We start from the raw sequence: 16,485 nt of genomic DNA on the forward strand, positions 1-16,485 counted from the left end.
CTTTGAAAATGAATAACATTTTAGAAAAAATTATGACTGATCATGGAATAGTCAGTAATAGTCTTATGTAATTATTTTTTGAGATACAAAAATTAAAGTACACTAATTAGAAACCATGCTTCTTAATTGGTATCTAGATAACGCCAATGTAGTTTCCAAATCACAACAGACACAGCTCTTGCTGAACTGAATGAACATTACTTACTCTTGTTTCCTGATAGTGTTATAGCAGCAGTCAGAAGTTGATATCTTAATGCTTTTTGTGAAATATTCATTTAGATTTTTCATTAAAATGCAAGGATGTGACTGTGAATGCCAAGTAATGTGAAAAAAATGTGCTCAGCCCAAATAATTCCAATGAGGCAACCTTAAAAAGAAGGTTTTATTCCAATAAAATTGGAGTTGTAAAATATTTAGAGATGCTTGCCGAAGGCAAAAGTAATTTAGGAAAAATCATTTTAACAGAGTATTTTCTGTGTGTGTTTGTGTGTGTGTGCACACACGAGTGATCCTCACCAGTAGCAGCAAAAGAACCATATCAGCATGGTCACAGGCACAGGCCACATGCAGTGCAGTCCAAAGGTCTTCATCCTGCTGATTGACGTTCACGCCTCGTTCTATCAGAACTTCTGCAGCAAACACATTGTCATGGCGAGCACACTGTGGGGAGAAGATCAGAGTGGGATTATATGAATATAAGGCATGCTATCAGGAAATGTTCTGACACAGAACAGCAAGTGCCTCTAGGGGCAGAAACTGTAATTCTGCTGCACATAGAGTAAACCCACAAGTACAGTGTCTTTGCAATGATAGGTCACACAGTGCCAGATGCATGTCTGAGCACAGTGTCATTATGTCATGACAATGAAAATGAACCTGAATTCAATATTTGTTTAAAAGAACACTGAGTAAGATTTGGTATTTTTGCTCCTGAGCTCCAACTACAGTTGCATAGTGTAATTCATTTTGCAGCACAGTCCTGAAAAGGGGGGATTTACATAGTGCAGTTTCTGCAGTGCTGGGCTCAGTATCAGCGACAGAGGTTATGCTCTCCCTGTAACAGGTCACTGAAGCATCATTATTTCTGAAGCTAAAAGGTAAAAATATGACCTAGTATCCCTTTTACAACATTGGGCAGATGACCACAAACAGTGTGTAGCACCACCGTTTAGCAAGATTTAATAGGTGAAATAACAATGGGGCTGTAAACAAAACATTATTTAATAACAAAAGACAGTTTTACAGGGTCCTGTCAAGAATGAGCATGTACAATAACATATATTGCACATGCATTTTGCAGCTGCAAAGCCTTGTACATTCTGTATACAGTTCCTCATATGTTTCTACGACTCCTTGCCCAGTTTTGTTTTAATCTGATGGTGAATATTAATTCAGGACTGTAACACCAATGGCCAAAAAAAGACACGCTTTTCACATGTGAGTCATGGTGTTCATGAGTTTCAGGAAATATTCACAGTATTTAACGGTAGTAAAAGCTCTTATTGTAGCATGGCTCTGGATAAAACAGCTAATTTATTCTAAGAATGACTTTATACACCAAGGAATATACAAAGCTAAAGGTCTTGGAATGATAACAGAATAATCCTGACGCTGGCAGTGAAGAGCGAAGAATGGCAAAGATTGATGAAAATGATAAAACAATGCTGAATAGGGAAGCCTAGAGGGAACACAGAAAGGGCAAGGCCAAAGAGCACCAGGGAGAAGATTGCACTGCTTTTAAAGTTTTGTGTGAAAGAGAAAAACGGAGAGAGATAACAGATTATAAATGATAGAGGGGGGAAATAAAATGGTAGAAATGAGAAAGCAAAAAAAGAATGAGTCTGAGATAGAGCAGATCAGGTGTGTGTGTGTTTGTGTGTCTGTGTGTGGAAGTAAAGATGATTTAGAGAGAGAGAGATAGTCAAAGACAGCTCCAGTGGGAGAGTGTATCGCAGTGTGTTCTTACCAGATGGAGCAGGGAGCCTCCAGAGGAGAGACGTGTGTTCAGGTCAGCTCCCTCCTTCAGCAGCCTCAACACTACAGGAACAAAAACACAGAGGAATACACACATCTCTTAGCACCTAGAGGACATCTGTGCATTCCATGCAGTAACTCGTTGATCACACCTTTCCTTCTCTTTCGCTCACAATCTTACATTTGACATTTCGCTTTGGGAGAAGAGGTGATATTATCTTACGTGTCGCTCCATTACTACATCAGCTGAGGTTTCGAAGGGGACCACTCAGAGGGCAAAGTGTAATGAAAGAACACCATGATGGAAAGACATGGAATAAAGTTTCTTTACATATATTAATCTGGTCTCTTCTCTGGTACAGCTTCCCGTAGCACAGTTACAATATTTATCAGATATTTGCTTTGAATAGGACACTGAAAACACTGAGTGACTGAGTGAGCAACAAGCCAGTTCACATCTAAAAAACAGATTTGTTCTTTTCCTGCTGACATTATTCCTGTAACACAGAGATTACTAAGCATTTTAAATATGATAAACATGATATTTGCAGTATTATATTTCCCTACTACTACTTGATACTTTAGAAGAGGGCAAAGGTTATTACAGTTTGTAAAGTGTGCAGTGGTTCAGGGAATTGTTCTGGATATTGGATTTGCTTTTGTTTGAATTAAACTGCCCCATTTGCTATACACTTGTGTCCAAAATGGTGTATTCAGCTATTCTGCACCCACTGAGAACACAGATGTTCAAAGCTTGTATAACCACCACACACGCACAGGGTGCTCTAGAGCAGCTGCATGTGTCACCATGCTTAATTCCAAACGTCAAGTGGAGGGGAATAAAGCCCCCTGAAATGACTGGGCTGTGAAGCAGTGGAACTGTGGATCTCTGGAGTAATGGAGCTCCATCTGGTACATTTGGGATGAGATCAAATTCTTGCAGAAATGTTGCAACAAAGTGGAAAGACTTTCCAGAAGAGTAGGAGGTGCATTTCAGAAAATAAATGTTGAATCACCAATTGTCCACAAAGCATTGAAACTGAGGTTAGCCTAGGCAAAGTCATATGTGTTGCTAAGGCTATCTATTCCTCACTGTTGCCTTCCCCTAGTCCTGTGAGTGACCATTTGTGTAATACAGGGTGTGGCAAGTGGTGAAGCAAAGCAAGAGTAAGATGCATATGCAAATGAAGTGCATAAATATACACATGAACACAGTCACAAGGAAAGCTCTGACAGTGCAGCTTTCCCACATAGCAGCAGAAAAGACTGAAGGACACTGGGACAGTCCTTGTCTAAGATTTAATAGCTGCTATTCTTCATTCACTTAATATTGTGGGTTTAATCAGCATCTCTCTCTCTCTCACTTTCTCTCAGAGCCTCATGGTGTCCCTAAAGCAGTGCCAACGGTCCCCAGAGCATGTGTGATGCTGATGAAGCAGTGCTTCTCCACGCAGAACACAGACCTGCAGCCTCCTCCTGTTACAACGCCATGGCCCACTGCCCAGAATACTACACTACACTACACTACACTACACAGGCCATCAAATGCCACTTCCTCTGAGACCGCCTCAAATACAGAGGCATTTCTCAGACACGGCTCACAGCCAGTGACCACAGTAAGATGTTAAAAACGACAAGGCATGACAGCAGAGAAGCTCTTTCACAACACTGATAAGATGATGAATGGAATGCTATCTTGCATCAGTCAATCAAGTGGGATTGTCAACATATGTACAGCAAATGTAAGGTGTGTGGTGTGTGTGGGGGTGTATATATATATAAATATATATATATATATATATATATATATATATATATATATATATATATATATATATATATATATATATATATATATATATACACATATATATATATATATATACACACAGACACACACACACACAGGCAATGTGTGAAAAAATAAATGTTTCAATATGTATATATACACATTGTTTTATCAGCCAAACTGTCATTAAATACCCAGATGCACCATGTAGTTAGTAAACTAAAGCCCTTTTTGGACAGGATTAGTTTTACTCCTGGATGTGGGGTAAAGTAATTATTACCCGAGTATCCAAACAGACCATTTCAGTCATTCTCCCGGAGTGGGCGTTCCCGTTTCAGGAAAGATTCCTGTGTCTTTTACCTACTGTAAAACGAGCAGTAAAAAGAACCCCTGGTTATATTAATCCCATCCAAATTGGCATATGGAGGAATACTGCATCATATTTTTGCTGGTTTTCTTGAGAGCAGAGAAGCTGGAGGAGGCATTAAGTGATGAACTATTTGGTTTAGTTAAAAGCTAAGCGGCTGAACGAAGCACCACAATCAAATTTTCCACAAAACGAACTGAAGAATTATTCAGTGAAGGGACATTTTTGGTAGCTTTAGGTAGGTTTCATGCACAATAGTAGCCTCCATGCATATTATTATGAGCATGTGTCCTACTCTAAGTAACCACTAAACTGTTTATAATATCAGTTCGAATAACCGTGTGAAGGATTAGTATAGGTCTGGCCATCTTCTCGCCCATTGTCTGTTATGAAGAACTAAAAGACAAGGTCTTTGAGGGCTGGCTATATTAAGGCTGTTCTCAGAACAGTTGTGACCGTCTAAAAACTCCAATAGCTCTGATGTGTATGATCCACACGGTGATGGCAGTGCATGAATCCAGTTGCCACTCCCATCTGTTACTTTTTTACAGAGATTTCTTATCCAGTGCAAATCCACCAGAAACATTACTGGTGTCTTTATAAAAAATTACATTATCCCAGCTTCCCACGTAAAAGTAATCGTGTCCAAATAGGGCTTTAGATACTTTAAGGTGCACACTGCTAAAAACAGGTAGTATAATTGGATCCTCATCTTTCATGCGATTGCCTGGGTCCTAGCTAACAGGTGAAACTGGCAATAAATAAATATGGAGAAAGAAAAAAAAATAACAAAAAGAAATGTCAACAATTCAGGGTTGGCTCCAGGCCCTGAAGTGGATCAGCTGTTACAGGCAATGTGTGAAAAAATAAATGTTTCAATGTCTTGTGCAAAGTCTGCCTAGAACTTTAGATGCTTCTGCAGCAATCTGGCAACACATTCCATAATAATAACATTGATTTCAGGAGAAAGAGTGGATAATCATGTGTCTAAGATTTCTAAACATATAGATTAGCTCTAATATTACACTTAAAATATTACCATATGGATATACTTAAAACATTTCAAGAGTTGACATATCTATTCAACATTAAATGTGGTGAAAATAAATAAATCAGTTCAATCAAACACTAAGCATGGAAATGCCAATAATGATGTACTGTATAGTGTTCTTTGTGTCCAATTCATATGACTTATGTATGAAATTAAGGTGGCAGTTTGTATATAACTAAATTAAGTTTATGCTTACAAATAGCATCTAACATGCTCTGATTCATGTAGATTCTACAATAGTGGGTCAATACTGAAACACCAGATTCATGGGTCAATTTTACCTAATGGAGATGTGTTTTGCACAAAATGCAGAACTAAGTGTTTCAATTTTGTGCCTTGTACTCATGCATTTTCTATTCATGTTTATTAGTTAGTTTACAGAGTAATAAATATCTAAATATAAATTCCAATTTATATTTCAGCAATAATTATTTTGCAATTGTTATTCTCACTCATTTTCTTTTTATTGTCCTTTTATTATTGATGAATACATCGACACTGATAATGACAGATGATTTAAGTGCAACTTAATATATGCACAATTTTTAAAGTAATTAAATGGGCACTGTTGCCAAACACAAAACTAATGCATTTCCATATGCTTCGCCAGCAGATTTCACAACATGCACCAACCTGAGTGAAAATCAGCTAGACTTTAGATGGCCAGAGAATGACCTAAACTTAACTAACCACTGTGCATTTATCCAAAGTTAAATCCTTTCAGATGCTGTATGAAGGAAAGGTCACACTTAAACTCAATCAAACACAGCCCATTACCCGTGAATAGTGCAGCAGTGTGGGTCATGAGAGATAAAGCTCTGGACACTTACCCTTCAGTACGATATACCCTTCCTCTGAAACTAGTGACTAACCACGGCAAGTGGAGCTTCCATGGCGCTGTGATAAATGAGAAGAGCTTAATAGCTGATTAGCTGAAATTGCGAGCTCACCGAGCAATCTCCAACAGGAAATGGAACCCCAGGCAAGATTACTTAAGTTGACAATACAGGAAAATAAAAATAAATGAAGACACTGCAGAGGAAGTGCGAATGAATGTAGGCTGTAAAAAGGACGATGCCTGATATGTCAATGCAATCAGGGGCTATTCAGAGATAACTAGCTTTCCTTTCAGTGCACAAAATTAGGTGTGGACCCTCAGCAGAGCACATTTTGTCACTCATGACGATGGAAAAATCATATTAAGACTTATGCTGGACAAAATGTTCAAGCCAAAGACAACATACCACTCAAGTCATGATCTCGGGTGGGTTCTGATGCTGATGCTAGGAATTCTCAAAAAAAAAAAAAAAAAAAAAAAAAAAAAATGATGTCATCAACGTGAATATCAACTGTCTGGAAAAGATCTACCAAGAAATTCATGTAAAGCCTTGGCAAGGCATAAACAGAAAGTACTTGTTCACTGGAACACACTAAGGAAAGATTAACTGCAGTAGTAATTAAGACATAATAAGCTTGGTTATATGCTTCTTTTCCCCCACCGTGTTGAAATATTATGACCCTCATGGGGTTGTGGCTGTACTAAAGTGGTCATTACCTCCAACAGATGTGCATTCAGCAGCTTGGTTTACCCTCCACACAGCTGGACTGGGCAGAGATGAGCTGCAATCACTGTCCTCCTTGGCTGGTTACTGAATCTGCCTATCGACTGCATGTGGACAATCTGTAAACATCCCTAATCTCAATATGTATGAGTGGGTGTTGTTTATGCATATAATTAATAACATTAATATTTATGACATGGGGTAACCATTATCTGACTTTGCAATGAGCTTGTTTCTTCACTGTACTACTGGTACAGCATATGAGGTCCTACACCCTATTTCACCAAGGCTTTTTTCCACACAAACTCGGGAGTATCGGGTGCAGAGGTGTCTCGGAGTGGACCTTTCATACACGCAGTGCACAGCGGGAGATTTTCTGCCTCTGGTGTTCTCTCGCAGCAGAAGATAGAATGTATGCTTTAGGTGTGGGGCGGTATGTGCGAAACTCCAGGACATTTTGCGCCCTGTTCTCACATTACTGACTTTTTTTACTGACTGGGTTTTTACTAAGGTACTAGGAGGATAAAGTGTGGTAGGTGGTCACATGCACACATACAGCTCCATTTCTGGATTACTGTGGATAAGTGTAAGAAACACGTGTGATTTCTCAGTAAGCGACATAACTATGGCCCAAACTGAGGGCTGGGAAATGGAACGTTTTTCCTTTTAAATAATGTTTACCACACATTGGTAGTGGTTCATCGTTTTTCTGATTAAAACAAGCAATAACTTAAATCTAAACAGCATCCTGAAAACTCAATAAAGGGATTTAATGCAGTTTATAGTGACACAACAACAACAACACAGTAGTCTCAGTAAATTTTATCTACAGCATATACAACATTTTTGGCCAAAGTTCTGTAAAGCTTGTCCAACACTGTAACATTTAATTGGAAATGATGTACAGGGTGGGCCATTTATATGGATACACCTTAATAAAATGGGAAAGGTTGGTGAAATTAACTTCCTGTTTGTGGCACATTAGAATATGGGAGGGGGGGAAACTTTTCAAGATGGGTGGTGACCATGGCTGCCATTTTGAATTCGGCCATTTTGGATTCAGCTTTTGTTTCTTCAATGGGAAGAGGGTCATGTGACAAATCAAACTTATTGAGAATTTCACAAAAAAATCAATGTTGTGCTTGGTTTTAACATAACTATATTCTTTCATGAGTTATTTACAAGTTTCTGACCACTTATAAAATGTGTTCAAAGTGCTGGCCATTATGTTGAATTGTCAATGCAACCCTCTTCTCCCACTCTTCACACACTGATAGCAACACCGCAGGAGAAATGCTAGCACAGGTTTCCAGTATCCGTAGTTTCAGGTGCTGCACATCTCATATCTTCACAGCATAGACAATTGTTTCAGATGACCCCCAAAGATAAAAGTCTAAAGGGGTCAGATCGGGAGACCTTGGGGGCCATTCAACTGGCCCACGATGACCAATCCACTTTCAAGGAAACTTTCCTGTTCATCTAGGAATGCTCGGACCTGACACCCATAATGTGGTGGTGCACCATCGTGCTGGAAAAACTCAGGGAACGTGCCAGCTTCAGTGCATAAAGAGGAAAACACATCATCGTGTAGCAATTTCGCATATCCAGTGGCCTTGAGGTTTCCATTGATGAAGAATGGCCCCACTATCTTTGTACCCCATACACCACACCATACCATTAAGATGTGCAGCACCTGAAACTGAAGCCATAAATTGTAGCAATTTTTTTCTCCACAGAAACGCCCACACAGTAAATTCCTATATATCCCTAGAACAACACAGCTCTACGTGTTCTAATAGTTGCTTGATTAAAACCAGTTACAAAACGTAATGATAAAAAATTTAATAGCTTGCAGCAAGTCGTATAGAAATTTCTGAAAAATCTACCTCAATCAGCCCTGTTCCTGTCAGTGTGTAGACAGAGGCCCTCTGCTTTCTACACTGTTAATCAAGCAGGCCAATCTGCAGTCATTAGCAGGCAGGCTCCTTAATTAATTTCTCAGGGCCATAAAAAAAAGTCCCTTTCCACTAATGAGTGGTATCTCAGAGTTCCTCAGACATAGCAGAACATCCTCTATCCTTCACTGTCATTCACAGACCAGACACATCCTCTCCCAGCACTGCTGCGTCCTTGCTAAGCTAAGCAGTTCTGAATGGTTGGTGGGAGCAAGTGAGTCTCCCTTAACCCCTCAAGTCCTAAAGGCTGATATGTGCACCTACACTTTAGTTCCTGCAGTAGAGCCCTGCAAAATCATGAGGTAGACAGCAGTGCACAGTAATAGCTCATGATAGTAATAATAAGCACATTAGTACTTACAGATTTACATGTGCTTCTTTGCACTTCTACATAAGCCCCATTTTTGTGAAGTTGTGGGTGCGCATTCCTTTAATGCCATATATCTGCACAGTGTAAACCCCAAAATACTTAAAACAGCACTGTGGAGATTTGAATTAACTGATTAAAAACAATATTTCATTTTTGAACTGCTTAAAATAATCCGAAATGTACGATTATGTAATCCAAAATAATTAACTATAATTTCAAAGTTTATACATCATTTTTTCTAGCTACATCTAGCTTGTAGAATATTAAAAAGCATCAACAGTAAATCCATAACACCTACTAATTAGATCGCGTTAATGCTTTTATCCACCCTGATCTACAAAGGTCTACGGAATGCAGAGAGGTGCAGGAAGGTTTATCAGCAAACTATCCAGCTGTAATCTACACGTATTAAATCTTAAGTATTTACTTAACCAGATGTCTAAGATCATTCCCCATTTATATGTGCTAAAACATCCACAGTCAAAAGAGGAAAGATTTTCTGCTGATGGTAGAGAAAGAGCAGGGTCCATTTACATAGCTCTCCAGAGCCTTACAAGCACATCTGTTACTCAGTTAAATGCAAAACACCTTAGGGGACACAAACGACCAGCACATCACTGACCGTGACTAAATGGAGGTCGAGGTGCAGAGATTGTATTATGCTCTACTTTATTATTACATAATGAGACTACAAGTGAACATGTTCATTGTGCTGCTTTACTATGGCCAGTCTGAGAGGAGTGTAGTATCGCCTGTAACTGAAGGGGTTTAAGGGCTATGCCCATGCACACAGCCGAACCTTTACCCTTACATCCTTGGAACGTGAAGCTATGTCCTTTAGGCTGCTCACTCATCGCTACTACCACTACATCGATGCAATACCAAAGTGCTGTCTTAGGTGTTGGTTGCATGACCTCTGCTCTGACAGCCTGCGCTGGATTGTGATTGATCCAAAAAGCAGTTCAGGCTGAAACATTCCTTATCACTTCCTATGAATGGCTGGGCTAAACTGGTTTAGGCTAAAAAGGTAGATATTTAACATCACTAAAACAATGCAGCTTTGTAATAGGGACTAGATGGACTTGTAGGTGAACAGTAAGTTACTTCTACAGTACAAAGCAAGATATGAGCCTTTTAAAAGATCCTTTGTCCTATCAAATACACAAATCTGAGGGTAACAGTTACATCAGTCTCATGCACTTGAGTTGCAGCTGAAATTAAATCAGTTCTGTGTAATATGTCAGAACACATAGTCCATTAAGGGAGTAGCATGGTGTCTGGCATTTCTCTGATAAGGTGAATGCATTTCTCCCTCTGTGCTGGTATTAAACTGTTGGATTTCAATCCACTGGTTGCCACATGTAGGAGTGGGCGAAACGCGCAGTCTGACGCTGGAAAATGGCAAACCAGCTGTCGGAACCATATGTGGAGTTTCCATGGAAACCAGGCATGGGGAAAGGGAAAGGGAGAAGGGGAAAGGGCAAGAGAGAGGAAGATGAGCTGGGAATGGAAGAAGAGGGATATGGAAGAGCAAGTAGAGAGGATGAATACCCCAAAAAAATGTAAATGCTAAATAGCTAAGAATGAGAATGTGTGTGTGTGTGTGTGTGTGTGTGTGTGTGTGTGTGTGTGTTGGAGGAAGGGGGAATGGAGGCACAACGCCTATATATGAAACAATCTTAGCTGAGCAGAACCAGCCTCGATTGGGGGGGTGGGGGTTTGGGGGAAATGGGATTGGGTGAGCTGGAGAAGAGAGTGGAGTAGGAGAAGAAGGAAGGTGGTTAAGAGAAAAAAATGCATGCCTGTCTGTTTCATAAGCTATTACAACAGAACATTATGTGGTGTGGGATGCTACAGGTATCATCCATTACTTCTGGGTTTAAAAAGGCATAGGGATCCGGTCTGAGTGCGAACTAGAAAGGACTCGTTAGATAATGCACTACATTTATGGAGTATGCTACAAAAGCAAAACAGCCTCCCAAGGGGCTCTAAAACTGTCTATTCTATGATTTCTATGAGGAGAGTACAACATTTTACATATCACTGGAGTTTAAATAAAGGTAGTTGTTCCTAAGCCAATGACCATAGAAGAGCACTTGTACAATTATAGACTAGCCCATCTGTTTCTCTGCATACTTATGTCCATTTCTCCCTGCTTTTCATGGTCAGGACCCCCACAGGACCACCACAAAAGCAGGTATGTTTTGGGTGGTGGATCATTTTCAGTGCTGCTGTGACAGTGCAATAGTGTGTTGTGCTGGTAAGAGTGGATCAGACACAGCAGTGCTGCTTGAGTTTAAGCCCTGTATCACTGGAATAACCCCCTGAGAATAGTCCACCAAGCAAAAATATCTAGTCAGCAGCGTCCTGTGACCACTGATAAAGAACAAGAGGACGACCACAACCTGCAAGGTGGACCAATGAAGTAGGTGTGTGGAACAGAGTGGACAGTGAGTGTAGAAACAAAGAGATGGTCAGTTCATAATGTTATGTTTGATTAGTGTATTTATGTAGTAAAGGATTAGCCTTAAATGTTTGGCACTAAGAATGACCCACCACTCAAATCAAACCTGCTCTGTGGGGATCCACATATATATATATATTACAAGTAAAAAAAGAGAGAAATTGACAGTTTGAACAAAGTCACTTTCTATTTATCTGACTTCTTTCACTCCATCCCTTTCCTACATCACTCCATGTTCGCAAAATGGCTTCCCCACAAGTAAACAGCTGCCACTGCACCTGGGAGCTGGCCATCTTGTCCATTCCTCTCACCATTTCTCCTTTTCACTTGTTGCCTTATGTGCCACCATCAAAAACATGAGACATGAGAATTTCATCTCTAAAACAAATATATATACTCTTGCCGAGCAGAAAATCATGCTTTTTACAATCTCTTAACCAAGCAGAATTCCATCTGGAATCTCAGTCAAGCATTGGATCCTTCATGTTTTTTTTTTTTTGCTGTGTTGGATTGTAGTATACTGTGCAATAAGCAGCTCAGGGGTGGAGGATTTTAAATGGGTTCAGCCAGGCAGAACCACACTCAGAGCAAAGACGTGGTGGAGTGTTCCCACATCCCTGAGGAGCTGACTCAGATCCCAGATCCCATTCTATCCTGTTATCACCTAGCCTAGAGGAGGACACACTGCATCCAATATAGTGCCTTATAGGAGCTTTGACACTCCCACAGAGTACACAGCATACGTGTGAAGTTTTATATACATTTTATAAAGCCTTGTAAATTCGGTATTGTTGATGTCAGCATCTCTTAGAAAGATGTGCTCTGGAAGCACTGTGATGAAGCTTCAATAAACCGCCACATATAGGTGGCTACAAAGCACATAGTTTCAAGCACACAGAACAGGGTCTGCATAGTGTTAGTGTGCAAGCACATAAAACCCTCAGTTTAAGTCTCAAGTGTCTTGAGCAATGTCAGCACAAGAACTTTGTTTGGAATTTTATTTTTATTTTTTCATTTATTTATTTATTTATTTTAAGCAGCCAAACTAACCCAAGATTGTCATGTATACTGCCAAGTGCTGGTTGGAGTAGTGTATAGCATAGCAATATTGAACTGTAGAGAGGCATAAACATTCTGTGGAATGAAGGATTCAACTAGTCTAAATGAATAGGTGGTCATTTTTTGGAGTGTCCATGTAATATATGCCAAGATTTAATTTACAAACCTCAGAACACACAGCAACACACTATTTGTTTGCTCATTTCATGTCCCACTGACAGATCAGACTGAGAATAGTACCTGCTGTAGAATGTTTATCTTTATTTAATACAGAGAACAAAAACATCTGCATGTTCCTTTTTAACCTAAAAATCCAACCTATTTATTTAGTATTTTATATTTATATCAGGAAAGGTATTTAAGCATTCTGAGATAGAACATGCAAGCAAAACCACATCTGCCTTACAAGTTCTCTTACGTTGGCAAATTATGTTATGAGTTATTTATTCTGCAGCATTGGCAGAGTAAGATATTTTTAATTAAAACGGAATACCACAGAGCTATAAAAGATTCTAAATTAAATTTTGCCTCTGTGAGCATAGAATGATTAAAGCAAATATGGCGCAAAGTGTTGACTTTCAATATCACATCCTACTTATCTGAGCAGTAATTCTTCAACTCATGCTATCATTCAGCTAAAGCACAGAAGGGTATAGTTCCTATACACCCAATGTATTAGCAGTCTGTTAAACTGTACTAGTACATTCCTATAGCCACCATTTAAATCTGATATAGTCATGTCTGTATATTACGACAATCTAATAAGGCTGCAAATTTTCTGATTGGAATATCTGAATACGGTTTTAAGCAAAGTATTGAAAACAATCACATTACGTAACCCAGGGCTAGAAACATCTTCTGATCATGTCCTGATGTTGGGAACCTTCTGCTTTCTCTGTCTAGTACAGAACACAGTATATAATCTTCTTTAATTGGTGCTGAAGAGACAAACCACTGTGAGGAGATCACTTAGTGCTATTAACTGAGACACAGAACACAGTAATGTAGTAGACATAATGCTTGACAGTGGCCCTCCCGCGCAGATGTTGGAATGGTGGAACTTTGAGTAAATCACAGGACTGAATTTTTATTTTCACACTCCTCACATGGTTTCCAGCTGTCAAAACTGAACTGCAAATATTAGGTAAACATTCAAACAGAGAAAAGCACAAGATAAGACAAGAAAGTCATAAAATCGTTGTCGATATAGTTTTCCTATGTTTGCTTTCTGGGATACGAAAGACTGGCCTCTTTGGGTTTTGCACCGTGCATAAAAGGCATCAATTCTTTTGCAGTGAGGTATGTAAACCCAGGAGAGGTGTAGATGCATGTCTGTGACAGCTTTCTTATTGACTCATCACTTAGAAACACAAATCTGTCTGACTTATTGGAGATATGCATAAAACCAACAGACTATACATTCAACTCTTTCTCAAAGAAGAACAGATTTCCTAGGTTTCCAACAAGAAGCAAACCATAACAGTGACAAACCAATAAGGGATTGTAAAAATAGCACAGACAACTTATGCAGAGAGAATGGTCCCAGCTACATACACATGCTCAAGAGTGTAGAACATAACTTGTATTGTTCTTATACCCGGCTGCAAGGATCTCTGAGAAAAGAGATTCTGTGACACTCATGGACCATCTGATAAATTAATCTGGGTTGTAAGTTGGGGGGGCGTTCTCCAGAGAGAATTTAAAGAAAACATATAATGGCTTAAGCTCACAGAGGTTTAAATTAGTTGTAATGAAAAGCTTAAATATCTGTCATGCAGTGTTGCAAACAGTAAAGTGTTAGCAAAGGTTTCAACCATTTTCATGACTGTTTTGCACAGTATATGGAAATTAACTATAGCTCTACCAAGATATCATGGCCTGTATTACACACTAGAGCTGAAATCAAAATCCTGCTGGTTTCCACTCGGGTCTTTGAGTCTATTCATATCTTTGTCATCAAATATACCAAAGCGGACAGCACCACATTCAATACCAATCTAATAACAGACCGAGACCTTCAACAAACCCAATTCAGATCAGCATTCGGGAAGGGTGCATAAAAACAATGCAGCAGTGATTGATATTCACATTCAGTATTCAAAGAGTAGCAGATGCTCAGACCATACACTTAGAAGAAGGTAAGAAAGCAAGCAAGCGAGAGAGAGAGAGAGAGAGAGAGAGAGAGAGACCCAAAAACAATCACACTCTTAATCTGACTTTGGTGACAGGGATTGCTGATAAGGTCTCCGCTCTGCGTCGAGTGAAAAATTCTGATTAAACCATCAACAGATGCACAACATTTCTAGATGCAAGCTTTATCCTCTAATCTGTGCCTGAAGGAGGAGGAAGCAGCAGTAACAGGGTTTAATCAGCACATAAATGCTATGCAGAGAGGGAGAGAGAGAGTGCTAGATAGAGCCAGAGAGAGCTCTAGAGAGTAGACCCAGAGGTAAAAGGAAGGAGAAATAAGGATAGATAGGAAGAGTAAAAGAGAAAGAAAGGAAAAGTGAGGACAATCTTTTTCCTACTCGTGCCCTTTGTAAGTGTAAGAGTGTGCAGATTATAAGCAAGGCTGATATTGCAATAATAAGCTTGAGTACTGGTAAAAATCAGCCTGAATGCAGCCCAGCAGATCAGCTGAGATGAGAGAACACTTATCTAATTATGTCCAATTGTGCGCCTGCAGGATCTCTGTCTTCATCAGCCAGCACTCTGGATAAATGCTATCCCAATTTGGAAAGGGGCCACTCATTTTGGAGTTGAATGTGCGAATGCTTATTTGTGGCAATATCTGGGTCATCTATGCATTCCTCTAAAACTGGCCACATGATCCAACTGTGTGAAAACATTTAGACACGGCCTATTAGTCTTATGTTTACACCTTCACATCGCCCAAAAGCAGCACTGTGAGATAAAAAAGCCAACTATAAAAATGATCAATGGCATCAATCCACAAGAGGTTTTCAGTCATTTCCTCGAGAGCAAGAGAAAAACATGCTTCATAACCATCAACTGTGGCATTTTACAGAAGAGGTAATGGGTTTTTCCTCCCAGGACTGCACAAATGGTCTTTATATATCTGCTTTTTTTTTGCAGTCCGTTTGTCAAATGCAGCCATTAACCCCTACATCTCACACCGTGTTCCCACCCCAACCTCCCACCTGCCTAAATGCCCAGAACAAGCCCAAGGTCATGCTGCGCTGGTTGTTATTTACCCATATTCCAAATTTTAAAGTAAATAAAGATATGGCCATGATGAACAAGTTGCTTGAGTTCCCCAAAGACACTACCCTGAGGCCAGCATACAATCCACATCACATTCCCTACAACAACAACAACAACAACAGCAAAAAGCATCATGCCAAATTCATAACACAAAAATAGCACACAAAACGCTAATCTCATGAGCACACTGAACTAGCTTTCCAAACAATCACATTGTGTAGACATTTTTTAAACGCATCTAGAGATCAACTTTTGGATGTTTGGGTAGTACCAAAACCAGCCATGATTAATTTTGACCATTTCCTAAGGTCTCGTGTTCTATGGTACTGGGCCTTTAAAAATGATACATGTAAAATAAAGTCCTATGTATGTAAATAACCTGGATATGATCATTTCCCCAGTATTGTTCTTTCAGAAAGCAGCCTAGGCTGAAACACTCCTGTTAACTTCAAATAGAGTGAGTGGGCTGAACAGATGTAGACTGGTTTTTAACGTTCCAACTTAAATGAAATATATCCTCATTCTACTTTATTAAAATTACTTAACTGTTAATTCTAAAATTAAGGGTGTTTCTTTTTTTGACAAAAGTGAATGTAAAAAATATCTTTTAATATTTTTTGGCTACCCCTACACCACTACTGTTTAAAAAAAATAAATAAATAAATAAAT

General features: G+C 39.3%; 1 protein-coding gene across 4 annotated transcripts in view; it reads right to left on the bottom strand.

Moving 5' to 3' along the window:
• myo16 (myosin XVI) overlaps positions 1-16,485 on the bottom strand; it is a 178,879-nt gene that overhangs the window by 108,452 nt on the left and 53,942 nt on the right. For all 4 annotated transcript variants that reach the window (XM_066686750.1, XM_066686749.1, XM_066686752.1 and 1 more), the window contains exons 3-4: positions 1,967-2,037; positions 517-660 (exon numbers count right to left, since the gene is read on the bottom strand). In XM_066686750.1, the coding sequence (XP_066542847.1) occupies positions 517-660; positions 1,967-2,037 (215 nt within the window). The remainder of the gene's footprint in view (positions 1-516; positions 661-1,966; positions 2,038-16,485) is intronic.

The sequence above is a fragment of the Hoplias malabaricus genome, chromosome 12, assembly GCF_029633855.1.
Source record: "Hoplias malabaricus isolate fHopMal1 chromosome 12, fHopMal1.hap1, whole genome shotgun sequence".
NCBI classification, from domain to species: Eukaryota; Metazoa; Chordata; class Actinopteri; order Characiformes; family Erythrinidae; genus Hoplias; species Hoplias malabaricus.